At 38.7% G+C, this 14,214-nt stretch overlaps 1 protein-coding gene across 1 annotated transcript in view; it reads right to left on the minus strand.

Moving 5' to 3' along the window:
• LOC136875610 (uncharacterized) overlaps positions 1-14,214 on the minus strand; it is an 82,352-nt gene that overhangs the window by 3,436 nt on the left and 64,702 nt on the right. The window contains exons 5-6 of the mRNA XM_067149146.2: positions 13,444-13,475; positions 8,883-8,910 (exon numbers count right to left, since the gene is read on the minus strand). Coding sequence (XP_067005247.2) covers positions 8,883-8,910; positions 13,444-13,475 — 60 coding nt within the window. The remainder of the gene's footprint in view (positions 1-8,882; positions 8,911-13,443; positions 13,476-14,214) is intronic.

A 14,214-nucleotide genomic window follows, 5' to 3' on the forward strand; every position in this document is an offset into this window, starting at 1 on the left:
TTAACCCCAATTAATTGGATTTTCCAAAAACAAAAGAAATATGTGTTTATTTTTAAAGGGGATTCCAAATGCCCATTTTCAGGTCTGTAATATCTTCAATTTCTCAGATATAAGTATCCACATTAAAGGCATTCAACCCCTTTTTCACCCCTCCTAGTGGGATTTTCCAGAAACAAAAAAAAAAATACTTTTCTTCATTTTTAAAGGAGATTCTAAATACCAATTTTTACATCTGTAATCTTTTAAAGTTTTGAGGTATAGATACACACATCTTAAAAGTTCACCCCCCTTTCTACCCCCTTAGCAACAGAATATCCAAAAAAATTCCTCCTTTAGCGAGCACCTTCATTGTAATATAAATGTATCCTCAAAATTTCATTTCTTTATGTCTGGTAGTTTTGGCTCGGCGATGATGAATCAGTCAGTCAGTTAGTCAGTCAGTCAGGACATGTTCTTCTATAGATTGGTATGTTATTACTGAAATATTACACTTCGATACTATTTCCTTTTCTAAGATAGTTTGTCCAACATTTCTTTTTTTTTTTTTTTTTGTTACCTATATATGAGTCGTCCAGTTGCAAAACCTGCTATGTGCAGACAAACAAATTTTTCAGGAAGCGCAAATAACTGCCATTTGTTATGCAACAAAGATAGGAGGTTGAAATTTTGTAATTAAACAGTAAGCATTCATCTTCATCATACATCAAAACATCCACAAAATATAGAACCCATGTTTATTGCAAAAAATATTTGGACATAACGAGTTTTGCTGCAGTTTTGTGGATATAAAAGATATGTGCAGCAGTATATGGAATAGAGTGTGCAGATTTGTGGTGAACATGTTTTATTAGCTGTGTTTGAAAATTTCACACTATGAAAGTAGCATGAATGGAAATGATTTTAAGGTTAGGACACGATATCTAATCCCCGCTCTTTGATTTTATGACTACATCAAGAAATCATCACTCATTTAAAATGTTTTATAAGTTCTTTAACATTTTGTACAGTTATATTAACAATCCGTTATTGTCCACAATAAAATCTCCCACATCAATCTCATAGTCTGGCATTTCGCTGTTTAAAGTTTGTTGCTGGTCAAACAGTATCTTGTAGAACGTGAGGTCATCGTTCGTTATCCACTCTTTCCAGTAATGTTTGGTCAGCAATGTGTTCAGGTCGTTAAGCTTTTCTTTCTTAAGAGGAACCCCATCCTCCACTGGTACTGGCACAATAGCAGAAAAGGGTTTCCAATGCTTCAATATGCTTTTCGCTTCCACCACAATTGCGGTTATAGTTTACTTCTCACACAGTTGCCTGATTTTGTTCGTGTAAGTATGATCCTCTTACAGGGTTCTGGGACATAACGAGCTTTGCTGCAAAACACACGCTGGATATAACGACTTTTTTTTTTTTTTTTTTTTTTTCTAGGGGCTTTACGTCGCACCGATACAGATAGGTCTTATGGCGACGATGGGATGGGAAAGGCCTAGGCGTTGGAAGGAAGTGGCCGTGGCCTTAATTAAGGTACAGCCCCAGCATTTGCCTGGTGTGAAAATTGAAAAGCACGGAAAACCATTTTCAGGGCTGCCGATAGTGGGATTCGAACCTACTATCTCCCGGATGCAAACTCAGAGCCGCGCGCCTCTACGCGCACGGCCAACTCGCCCGGTATAACGACTTCTGCAGCAGTTCCGTTATTTGTCACCTTTAAACGTATGGATTAAATGGCCTTTGCTCATGTATTACATTACTGGATTGTGTATTTCAATGAGCTGCATACAATGGCGGCGATAACTCATTTTGAGAAAAAATGGACATAACGGGTTTTGCAACTGGACGACTCATATGCTCACAGAATTGGTATCTCATACAAGGGAGTGGTGATGACAGCATAAGAATCAGGAAGTCAAGTAAAGATGACGCAAAATTGTTAGTGTTAAACTGTAGAAGTATTATAAACAAAGGAATAGACTTAAGTAATTTCAATAGGAGTACTAGACAACTCGGTTGTGATTCATGGTGGTTGGCCACCTTGGCCTTCTTACATTGTCAATAGGCTCTTTCACGCTCAACCTCAAGAGTTTTGGGCTTGTTTGTTTCTCTTTGGTCATTGTCTCTTCTTGTTTTCATTTTCACAAATATCCTAAATGTATCAGCATCGTAATTTAAAGAAGGACCAAGCCTACCAAAACAAGTATGAAGTCTATGGAGACTGGAATAAACATAATTTTGCAACATTTGGAAGAGGAGAGCCAGCTGAAAAAAAAAAAAAAAAAAAAAAAAATTAAACTCTGCAGATTCACTTATTTCTAATATCCACACGATATACTCAAAGGCCAAAAGACCTGCAAAGCTTTTGACCATTTATTTGCATTGTTCTGATTATTTCACGTGGGACATTATAATGTAAATTTTCTGGAGTTTATTATTTGAATTGTGAGACTGCAGTAGATTTGTAGAAAATCTGGTTTGTTAATTTGTGAGACCATGAAAGTTTACTTCACTACGAATTACCTATGACATCTTCTGAATATTTTACTAAACTGTCATTAACTGCAAATGGAGTTATTTTACTTGGTGTGTGCGCGAAAGACACCTGGAATTGCCATAATCTGTTCCTACAACTCTGAGGCCGCACTCAATGCCGTATGCAAGGAATCGGTTCAGCGATTACATCACTAGAGAATGCTGAGTGCACTCACTAGAGTGAGTTTTCTGTACATAAATGCGGTAAATTCAAATGTGCAATATTTACTATTTCTTTTATATACAGTATAGTATGATATAATACCCATTTAAACTACATGTCCTATTGGTTGTTATCAATGAATTACATCATATAATAATGAAGTAATAATTTAACCTGGTAGTCTGAAAATAACATTACACATTTCGACACTGGGTGTAGCATTATCAGAATGGGTATAGGAAGGTCCACCTATTCAGTACCAATTAGATTGATGATATTATCTTTATTAAATATTGGAACTAGTTTCAATCCTAGATCGCCTTCAGCCATAATTTAAAAAATGAAAATAAAAACATAGATAAAATTACCAATAAAAATAGAGTTAAAATAACAGGTTAAAAACTGTTTCTTCTGATATTGCATAATTATTACGATGTCCGCTTAAATGTTTTCTAAGACTTGAATTTATCTTGGTGGTAGACAGTTAACATATATGTGGTGGACATATTTGATCTACAAGTTGTGTCTTGTACTTGTTGACATAACATGTTTAGAAACACATGTGAGTCTTAATGAAGTTGATGTTGTTTTACATATGTATCCAGAATTTAATGGGATAACTTGACCTCATTGGAAACTAGAGTTTAATATAAAACAGTATAGAAGAATGAAAAGTGCACAATTAAAAGTGGAGTTGAATTAACACATTAACAAACTGTTTCTTCTGATATTGCATAATTATTAAGATGTCATTTGAAATGTTTTCTAAGTCTTGAATTTTTCTTGGTGGTAGATAGTTAACATGAATGTGGTGGACATATTTGATCTACAAGTTGTGTCTTAATGGATAAAGCATACCAGCTTACAATTTTCTGTGGCACTCAAGGGGACATTCACAACATGAAGAAGTGCCCTTCCAATCATATGAAGTGATCCGTCAAAAAATTAGATGATGCATCTGGATGTGCTACAGTAGGAGTAAGTGATATTCAGGTAAGGGCAGATAATGAGGAAGAGATACAAGATTATAAAATGTACTTGACGGATGTTAAAAATAGGCATGTAAACGAGCGAATGATGTGAGTAGATTTGGCAGTTGGAGGAATTAGGACGAGATTTGTCTCAATGTATTCATCATGTGAGGGTGCAGATGAGGATGAAGTTAATAAGTTTTATCACTGAGCGACATCCTGGTCAGGGTGAACAGCAAGGATAGAATAGTGCTAATGGGCGATTTCAATGCGAGAGTTGGAAATAGAACTGAAGGATACGAAAGGGTGATTGGTAAATGTGGGGAAGATATGGAAGCTAATGGGAATGAGAAGCATTTGCTGGACTTCTGTGCTAATATGGGTTTAGCAGTTACGAATACATTCTTCAAGAATAAGGCTGTTCACCGCTACACACGGGAGGCTAGGAGTACCAGATCCCTAACAGACTATATGTTAACCGACTTCGAATACAGAAAGTCTGTTAGGAATGTATGGGTTTTTCGGGGAGTTTTCGATGATACAGACCCCTATCTGATCTGTAGTGAACTAAATATCTCTAGGCCTAGGATTGAGAAAGTGAAATCTGTCTGCAATTGAATAAGGGTAGAAAATCTCCAGGATGAAGAAATTATACAGAAGTACATGGATATGATTAGTGAAAAGTTTTGAATAGTGGACAGTAAGCATGTTCAGGATATAGAAAGAGAATGAGTGACATACAGGGATGCTGTAGTAGAGACAGCAAGGGAATGCCTAGGAACAACTGTGTGTAAACATGAAAAAAGCGAACACCTTGTTGGAATGAATGAAGTGAGAGCTGCTTGTGAACGTAAAAAGAAGGCTTATCATAAATGGCTCCAAACAAGGGCTGATGCAGACAGGGAACTGCATGTAGATGAAAGAAAAAGAGCAAAACAAATAGTTGTTGAATCCAAAAAGAAGTCGTGGTAGGATTTTGGTAAGAACCTGGAAAAAGTAGGTCAAGCAGCAGGGAAACCTTTCTGGACAGTAATAAAGAATCTTAGGAGGGGAGGTAAAAAGGAAATGAACAGTGTTTTAGGTAAATAAGGTGAACTCATAATAGATCCAGGGAATCACTGGACAGGTGGAGGGAATATTTTGAAAATCTTCTCAACGTAAAAGGAAATCTTCCTAGGTGGTGTCGCGAACAACGAAGCTCATGGGGAGGAGCAAAATAATGTTGGTGAAATTGAGCTTGAGGAAGTGGAAAGGATGGTAAATAAACTCCATTGTCATAAAGCAGCAGGAATAGATGAAATTAGATCTGAAATGGTGAAGTATAGTGGGAAGGCAGGGATTAAATGGCTTCATAAAGTAGTAAGATTAGCATGGAGTGTTGGTAAGGTACCTTCAGATTGGACAAAATCAGTAATTGCACCTATCTATAAGCAAGGGAACAGGAAGGATTGCAACAGCTATCGAGGTATCTCATTGATTAGTATACCAGGCAAATTATTACTGGCATCTTGGAAGGGAGGTTGCAATCAGTGGTTGAGAGGAAGTTGGATGAAAATCAGTGTGGTTTCAGACCACAGAGGTGGTGTCACAATCAGATTTTCAGTATGCACCAGGTAATTGAAAAATGTTATGAGAGGAATAGACAATTGTGTATATGTTTAGTAGATCTACAGATAGCATATAATAGGGTACCGAGGGAAAAGATGTTTGCCATACTGGGGGATTATGGAATTAAGGGTAGATTATTAAAATCAATCAAAGGCACTTATGCTGACAATTGGGCTGCAGTGAGAATTGATGGTAGAATGAGTTCCTGGTTCAGGGTTTATACAGGGGTTAGACAAGGCTGTAATCTTTTACCTCTGTGTTCTTAGTTTATATGGATCATCAGCTGAAAGGTATAAAGTGGTAGAGAGAGATTCAGTTAGGTGGAAATGTAGTAAGCAGTCTGCCCTATGCCAACAACTTGGTTTTAATGGCACATTGTGCCGAAAGCCTGCAGTCTAATATCTTGGAACTTGAAAATAGGTGCAATGAGTATGGTATGAAAATTAGCCTTTCGAAGACTAAATTGATGTCAGTAGGTAAGAAATTCAACAGAATTGAATGCCAGATTGGTGATACAAAGCTGTACATGTAGATAATTTTTAAGTATTTAGGTTGTGTGTTCTCCCAGGATGGTAATGTAGTGAGATTGAATCAAGGTGTAGTAAAGGTAATGCAGTGAGCCCGCAGTTGTGATCAACAGTGTTCTGTAGAAGTAAGTCAGCTCCCGGATGAAACTATCTTTCCATCGGTCTGTTTTCAGACCAACTTTGCTCCCAGGTTGGTAATGTAGTGAGATTGAATCAAGGTGTAGTAAAGCTAATGCAGTGAGCTCGCAGTTGTGATCAACAGTGTTCTGTAGAAGTATGTCAGCTCCCGGATGAAACTATCTTTCCATCGGTCTGTTTTCAGACCAACTTTGCTTTACGGGAGCGAAAGCTGGCTTGACTCAGCATATCTTATTCATAAGTAACAAGTAACAGATATGAAAGTAGCTAGAATGATTGCTGGTACAAACAGGTGGGAACAATGGCAGGAGGGTACTCAGAATGAGGAGATAAAGGCTAAGTTAGGAATTAACTCAGTGGATGAAGCTCTACGCATTAACTGGCTTTGGTGTTGGGGTCATGTGAGGCGAATGGAGGAGGAGAGGTTACCTAGGAGAGAAATTGACTCTGTTATGGAAGGTAAGAGAAGTAGAGCGAGATCAAGACGATGTTGGTTAGACTCAGTTTCTAACAATTTAAAGATAAGAGGTATAGAACTAAATGAGGCCACAGCACTAATTGCAAATAGAGGACTGTGGCAACGTTTAGTAAATTCCTAGAGGCTTGCAGACTGAACGATGAAAGACATAAAGGTCTATAATGATTATGTATGTATGTATGTATGTATTGAAACAGGAACGCCCGTACTTCAGTTTATCGGAGAGCATGAGAAACGACAAGGCGTGTACGGCCCATGCTAAGAGAGTGAGAGAGAAGGGTAGTTAAAAATTTTTTTTATGATTAAGTGGATCCTTCAGTTTATTCAATAGATATGCAAAGAATTATGTCACCTTTTACAGCTGAATCGTGGGGTTGTGCTTGAAGGCGTGGAGGGGACGTCGTCTTGCGGTCGGCGTCGGCGTTGTCTTCCGTCGTCGGTGTTTTCTCTGTATTAGTGTTGATGGCGACTCGAACCTGAGGCAGGAACAGGGAAATGTGGAGCTTCCACATCGGACGTCATGGGACTCTGGTGTGACACCTCTCTAAGGCGAAGCACACCGAAATAGTTCCCACAGTCAATGATGTTGAACGCACTTTAGCAGCAAGGATAAAGTCAGAGTCACAGTTCCATGAGAATAAGATGGAAGGAATTATCGTATTTGGAATAATAAACAAACGAAAACAATCTAGGACCTTCCGAGGTGTAGTGATTAAGCACTTCACAAAGAAAATTAAATTCACCGGGTACAGTCTCTGCACTGTACACCATGAGCACAATATTCACACACTTGTTGAAATAAACGACAGTCCAAGTTCTGTTACGTCGTAATTTTCAGAAGATTATCACTGACACTTAAGATCATACGTGATTCAGAACAGGTTATGATGGGAATTGGCATGGTCCCTCGGAAAGAAATTATGATACCATATTCCACAAGTTAATACTGTCTTTAAGAGGGAATGTTGGCACAGTTTATTACGAACACAGTTCAATGGATAGACACAGTCTATTACAAGATATTAGAATCATTCCGTATTGACGGTTTTCACTTTACAATGGCGAAAAATGAAAGTATCCTCCTATTCAATACATCATATATTCACAGTCTTTAAATGAAATAAAGGCTGGCACAGTTTTATTACGAACACAGTTCAATGGATAGACACAGTCTTTAAATGAAATGAAGGCTGGCACAGTTTATGTTAGAAACGTTATCGCTGTTTTCACACAGTCTTTAAATGAAATCAAGGTTGGCACAGTTTATGCTAGAAACATTCATAGTCCACAAACGAAATATAATCGCCCAGTCGTACAGACTGATAAAAACGAAATTACGTTTTTGTTCATGCACAAAGTTCAAGCCCACGGAGAAAGCTTCCAACACTAACGTTTCCGAACTCAATAACACAGCCGGACCGAGTGACGAATTATATCGCGACGTGCTTACTTGCACACACACTGAACTCACGGCTTACTGCCGACTCCTCTCACTCTCTCTGCCTACGGCACACTGCAGCTGCACACTGCCCACACTGCACACTCTCTGCTTTACCCCAGGCTGGCGATTCGCTTATATTGCCGAAGGTCGGTGGGCGTGGCTACACCTGTGGGCTCCAAGAAAATTTTATATCTTGGCCATCTTTACACTGATTGACATGAAATTTCGGCTAGCAGCGTTCAATATTCCTGCCTGCAAGGTGACGTTATTGAAATATTGATATCACATTTCGTTCATGCTGCAATGCTATGGAACACAAAAGAACCTTCTGCGTGACGTCGCTTGACCTTGGCCGGTGTTCTGGAACAGCGCGAGCTTGCTCGCAGTTCCCACAATGCCTGTGCTCGGCGCAAGTTTTAAATGCTTACGGCCGGGTGTTAGCGAGTTCCTCTTAATAAATGAATGAAACGTGAATGCTCGTAGGGCGTTCCCGTTTCAGTATGTATGTATGTATGTATGTATGTATGTATTGTAACTCCATTTTTAATTGTATAGTGTTTCAAATTATGAACGGTGATACTTCCAGCATCTTTTATACAGTAAGATTTCATATAAGATTGTGTATATGCTTTTGGGCGGCTGCGCAACATAAGTTGGGCTGAGGCAGCTGCTGTAGCGCAGAGTACAAACACCGTGCGCTCGGTCCGGGTTTAGAAGAGATACCCTGTATTCTGATCAAATTACAGTCATACATCACTCCAGGACATTATAATGAGAGCAGGCATGGCTAGTAGAGTGACCTGGTAATAAAACAAAACACACTCACATTACAGAACATGTTCATGCTGCATGTGTTTATGTATCTGAATCATAGATGATGCTACTAGTTCCTCAGAATCAAATCCAGAATCGGGTACTCGATTTCCCAGTCATATGGAATCGACCGTTCACACAATTTCAGCCACAGCCCCTCACTAATTTTACCTAATACCATATTTAATAAAGCTTATGAATTACAAACATCACTTACATGTCAATCGCAGGGGAAGGATGCAAACCTAGAAACAAGAGAGAAGAGATTTTTAAGAAAGGGTTACAAAGCTTCCATTCACTAAGCTATGGCATCACTGGGAGATAAACACTGAGATGGTTTTTTTTTTTTTTTTTTTTCGTGTGGCTATTTCTAGCCGAGTGCAGCCCTTGTAAGCCAGACCCTCTGATGAGGGTGGGTGGCATCCCCCATTCGTAGGTAAATGCGTGTTCTTGTGGTGGAGGATAGTGTTATGTGTGGTGTGTGAGTTGCAGGGATGTTGGGGACATCACAAACACCCAGCCCCTGGGCCAATGGAATTAACCAATTAAGGTTAAAATCCCCAACCCGGCCGGGAATCGAACCCAGGACCCTCTGAACCGAAGGCCAGTACGCTGACCATTCAGCCAACGAGTCGCACACTGAGATGGTGAATGGCACATAGACGAAAATAATAATAATAATGATAAAATTATGCAATGTGCATTAAACAGAACAGAATTCATTAGTGGTGACTTGTGTTCCCTACATACTAATGTATAATATTTTTCACAAATTTCTTTTATCACCAGGTACGATTGTATGAACCCCAAGATTTGAGTAATATAAAGACTCCACTAATTAATTATTTATGTATAAATTGATGTAATTTTATTAGGTTTAGTTATTATATCAGACAATATTTTGCGCATGTCAAGTTATTAAAAATTAAATTAATTTCAAGTAACGGATTTTGTACGAATATCATAGAATTTTGTATAATATTGTAGAATATTTTATGTTAGTGGAAGTCTGAAGGGATAAGGTATTGCTTAAGATGTTGAAACTTGGAAAGTTCCAAGGTATGTTTAAAACAGCCAATGCCTAAGCTGGGTCACTCTCACAGCAACAACAGAAATTGTCCCGAGAGTAAGGTTATAGATGTACGTTCATCAACGCAACAAACAAATAGCGCCTTAGGCATTGGATGTGAGAGGTCCTAGTAGCCAATCAGAGCTCAAGGACATCTAAATTTGAAACGTTCACATCATATATTATAAGATGCTGGTAGTCCTGGAAGGTAGAGAAGCTGTCTGAGAGATGACTGTACATATGATGTGCTGGCTTTACTGTATAAGGGCTAGTGTTGTGATGATGCAATCATTCTCTTATTATTCACACTCTGATTCTGATTGTGATACTGTGACTCTGATGGTTATTCAGATTGTGTTTATTCTGATGGTGGTTCTAATTTAGACTCAATCTCAATACAGACAAAGAACATTGTCTACTGTGATATGTTCATGTGACTTGTTTGTCTCAATTTTTTTCTTTTTTTTTTTTTTGCTAGTGGCTTTACGTCGCACCGACACAGATAGGTCTTATGGCGACGTTGGGATAGGAAAGGGTTAGAAGTTGGAAGGAAGCGGCCATGGCCTTAATTAAGGTACAGGCCCAGCATTTGCCTGGTGTGAAAATGGGAAACCACGGAAAACCATCTTCAGGGCTGCCGATAGTGGGATTCGAACCCACTATCTCCCGGATGCAAGGTCACAGCCGCACGCCTCTAACCGCACGGCCAACTCACCTGGTAATGCAATTTTATTATTGGCAAAGTGAAATTTTCATTAGCCTTACTTTTAAATTAGGACACTTCCACCTAACCAACACATTTAAAATTTATGCAGAATTTTATTCTATCAGAGGTGAGGGACTCTTTGGAAATAACTTGGCAAACAAAATGGAATTCAATAGGGAGCTATCAATATTAATGGGGCTTATGGAAGAGAGAAAGTAGAACTGGCCAAGTCAGCAAAGATGATGCATCTGAATGTGCTACGAGAAAATGATATTTGGGTAAGGGGAGATAACGAAGAAGAGATAGGAGATTATAAGATGTACTTGATGGGTGTTGAAAAGGGAAGGGCAAAGTGTGGGGTAAGGCTGTTCATCAGGAATACTGTTGCACTCAACATAGTTTCTGTTAGGCATGTAAATGAGCGAATGATGTGGATAGATTTGGCAGTTGGAGGAATTAGGACGAGAATTGTCTCACTGTATTCACCATGTGAGGATGCAGATGAGGATGAAGTTGACAAGTTTTATGAATCATTGAGTGACATCATAGTCACGGTCAATGGTAAGGATAGAGACAATTGCCCTTAGATGTTAGGCCCCTTTAAACAACAAGCATCATCATCATCACAGCAAGGATAGGCTAGTGCTAATGGGTGATTTCAATGTGACAGTTGGAAATAGAACTGAAGGATACAAAAGGGTGATTGGTAAATGTGGGGAGGATATGGAAGCTAATAGGAATGGGAAGCGTTTGCTGGACTTTTGTGCTAATATGGGTTTAGCAGTTACGAATACATTCTTCAAGCATAAGGCTATTCACTGCTACACATGGGAGGCTAGGGGTACCAGATCCATAATAGACTATATCTTAACCAACTTTGAATTCATTGAAATCTGTCTGCAAACGAATAAGGGTAGAAAATCTCCACGACGAGGAAATTATACAGAAGTACATGGATATGATTAGTGCGAAGTTCTGAACAGTGGACTGTAAGCAGGTTCAGGATAGAGAAAGAGAATGGGTGGCATACAGGCATGCTGCAGTAGAAACAGCAAGGGAATGCCTAGGAACAACTGTGTGCAAAGATGGGAAAAAGCGAACACCTTGCTGGAACGAATGAAGCGAGAGCTGCTTGTGAACGTAAAAAGGAAGGCTTATCAGAAACAGCTCCAAACAAGGGCTGATGAAGACGGGGAATTGTACCCAGATGAAATAAACGGAATGAAACAAATAGTTATTGAATCTAGTGATGGGTTGAACCAGTTCATTCGTATGGACTATTTCACTCATTCACTCTCTTTATTGTGAATCGTTCAAATGAAGCAGTTCGTTCATCAAGTAATGAAGCTTGACGAAGCTGCTCGCTATGTAATTCAGCAACAACCTCATTCAGAGTGTCTCACTCACTCATAAAGCTTCATAATACTTAATAATATTACCAGCAGATGGCAGAGCTATGTAATTATGGACATTCTATGGCAAGGATGGAATGGCAAACCTTTACCGACTAGCGTGTCAGTTAAGGTCTTGGTTATTACTTGTTACTCTCTAGTGTGCCATCGATTGTTTTCCTTTAATCATGAAACCCACAATCTGACTTCACTTAGGTATTAGATAGCATTACATATAAATCCATTCGACCAAAAGTTCCACAATTTTATTTTGCACACATCACTGAAAATTACATTTTAAAAAACATTTAAATTTTAAGAACAAGGTATATTTTTGCTTTAACTTAATGAAATTTGTAGAAATTATGGCCATAGAATTAACTGAGACATACTTTTTTATTAAAGCATGATATTAAAATATGCCATGCATCTAGATTTCCAACCTATGTATTACATGTTAAAACATTAAAATATGTTAGTTCGAAGGTCGATCAAATATAAACAGGATTTCTGTTCCCGAACATCAACAGTTGGTAGGACTGACTCCTCCTGCTATGCTTAGGCTGGACCGTTAGGAGTGGGGAGAGTGTGCAGTTAGATATTTCACACTGTTTCGTCAGTAACGCTCATGATAACGGAGCAACATGTGCACCATTCCACTGCGCAACACAAAATTATAAAATTTCTTGCTTGTGAAGGAGTTACAGTGGCAGAAATTTGCCAGAGATTGACTTCACAGTTCGGTGATCAAATATTGTCAAGGACGCATGTGTATGCATGGTATAAAAAGTTCAAGGAAGGACGAGAATGTGTGGAAAATTAGCAACACGATCGCCGTCCTCGGACCGGCATTACAGATGAAAACATTTGTGCGGTTAAAGACATTATTGATGACGATCGACGAACAAGAGTATCAGAAATTGCAGAACAAGCCGGTTTCAGTTAAGGGAGCTGTCAAGCAATCATTCCAAATGACTAAAGTTCTGCAAAGCATGTTCCAGATGGGTCCGTCGCCTTTTGACCGAAAATCTGAATTTGAGACGTTTGGAGGTCTGTCAGAGGCTTACAGCAACGTTTGCGGAAGGAGGTGATGCATTTTTGAGTTGGATCATCACCTGCGACAAAACACGGGGTCCATCACTACACTCCCGAATCCAAAGAAGCCAGTAAGGGGTAGCGGAGGAAAGAGCGGGCAACACCAGTGAAAGCCAGCTGGCAAGAGAAGTAGAGGGAGATCAAGATGACGAGGGTTAGACTCGGTTTCAAATGATTTAAAGATAAGAGGTATAGAACTCAATGAGGCCACAGCACTAGTTGCAAATAGAGGATTGTGGCTACGTTTAGTAAATTCACAGAGGCTTGTAGACTGAACACTGAAAGGCATAACGGTCTATAATAATGATGATGTTTGGATGTTTTATTCTATCTCATTTTCACATTAGCAGTTCTACTCATACATAAGTTTTAAAAGTGTTGAGTAGGTGGAAGTGTCCTAATTTAAAATTAAAGCTACTAAAACTGGGAAATCAACAGGGGAATTATGAAAATCATAAAGTGTGACAGTGAGATTTTAATGCTGTGGTTTTGTAGAAGTAATTCACCTAATACATACCTGCTTGCATGACTGGTACAGTTCGTGGAATCCTGAAAGAAATAAAAAGATTCTTTAGTGATGAGGTGTATTACATAGTGATAGTAACAAGAATGAATTACACTGACCTCACTGGTCTTTTTGACAGTAATGAATATGTTTTTGGGGTATTTATGACTGGTTTTGATCAGCCATTCCCAGCTTGAAATTGCTAAGGAAAGCATTCTAAGTAGGTATTTTACTTACTATCAAAACATTAGTAGAGTGGTATAATCTATACCACAGGTTCCCAAACTTTACATCAATTTGAACATATTGCAGATATAAACAAAATATTCTCCTTTATGATGATATAGTACAATTTATTCAAATGTATTATTGTTACACATACATTGTAATCTGTAAATATTGCATGTGTGCCACATTCAGACACATTGGGACTTTGCATAAACTCATTTGCAAAAAGATGTGTATCATAAATGAATCACATGAGTACAACAAAGGATGCCTCACAATGTGTCATAGGCTGATAGGTGTCCCAATTCTTTTTAAGCTGATTGCTTGTATGGAAATGTCACTAGGGGAATACATGTCCCTCCCTCAATCATGGATTCAAGACACCAAAGAAGACACAGAGGTAAGTTGAGTGAACACGCAATATGACCCGATAGCACATTCAACAAGCCTTTGACTAGCTAGATGAGTTTCAGAGAAAGAGATATAAAAATGAACGGGTTTAAAGCCCTCTTTCTTTCCAGACTTTTTTTTTTTTTTTAAGCCACGAATACAGTG

This window comes from Anabrus simplex, chromosome 6, assembly GCF_040414725.1.
Source record: "Anabrus simplex isolate iqAnaSimp1 chromosome 6, ASM4041472v1, whole genome shotgun sequence".
Lineage (NCBI taxonomy): Eukaryota > Metazoa > Arthropoda > Insecta > Orthoptera > Tettigoniidae > Anabrus > Anabrus simplex.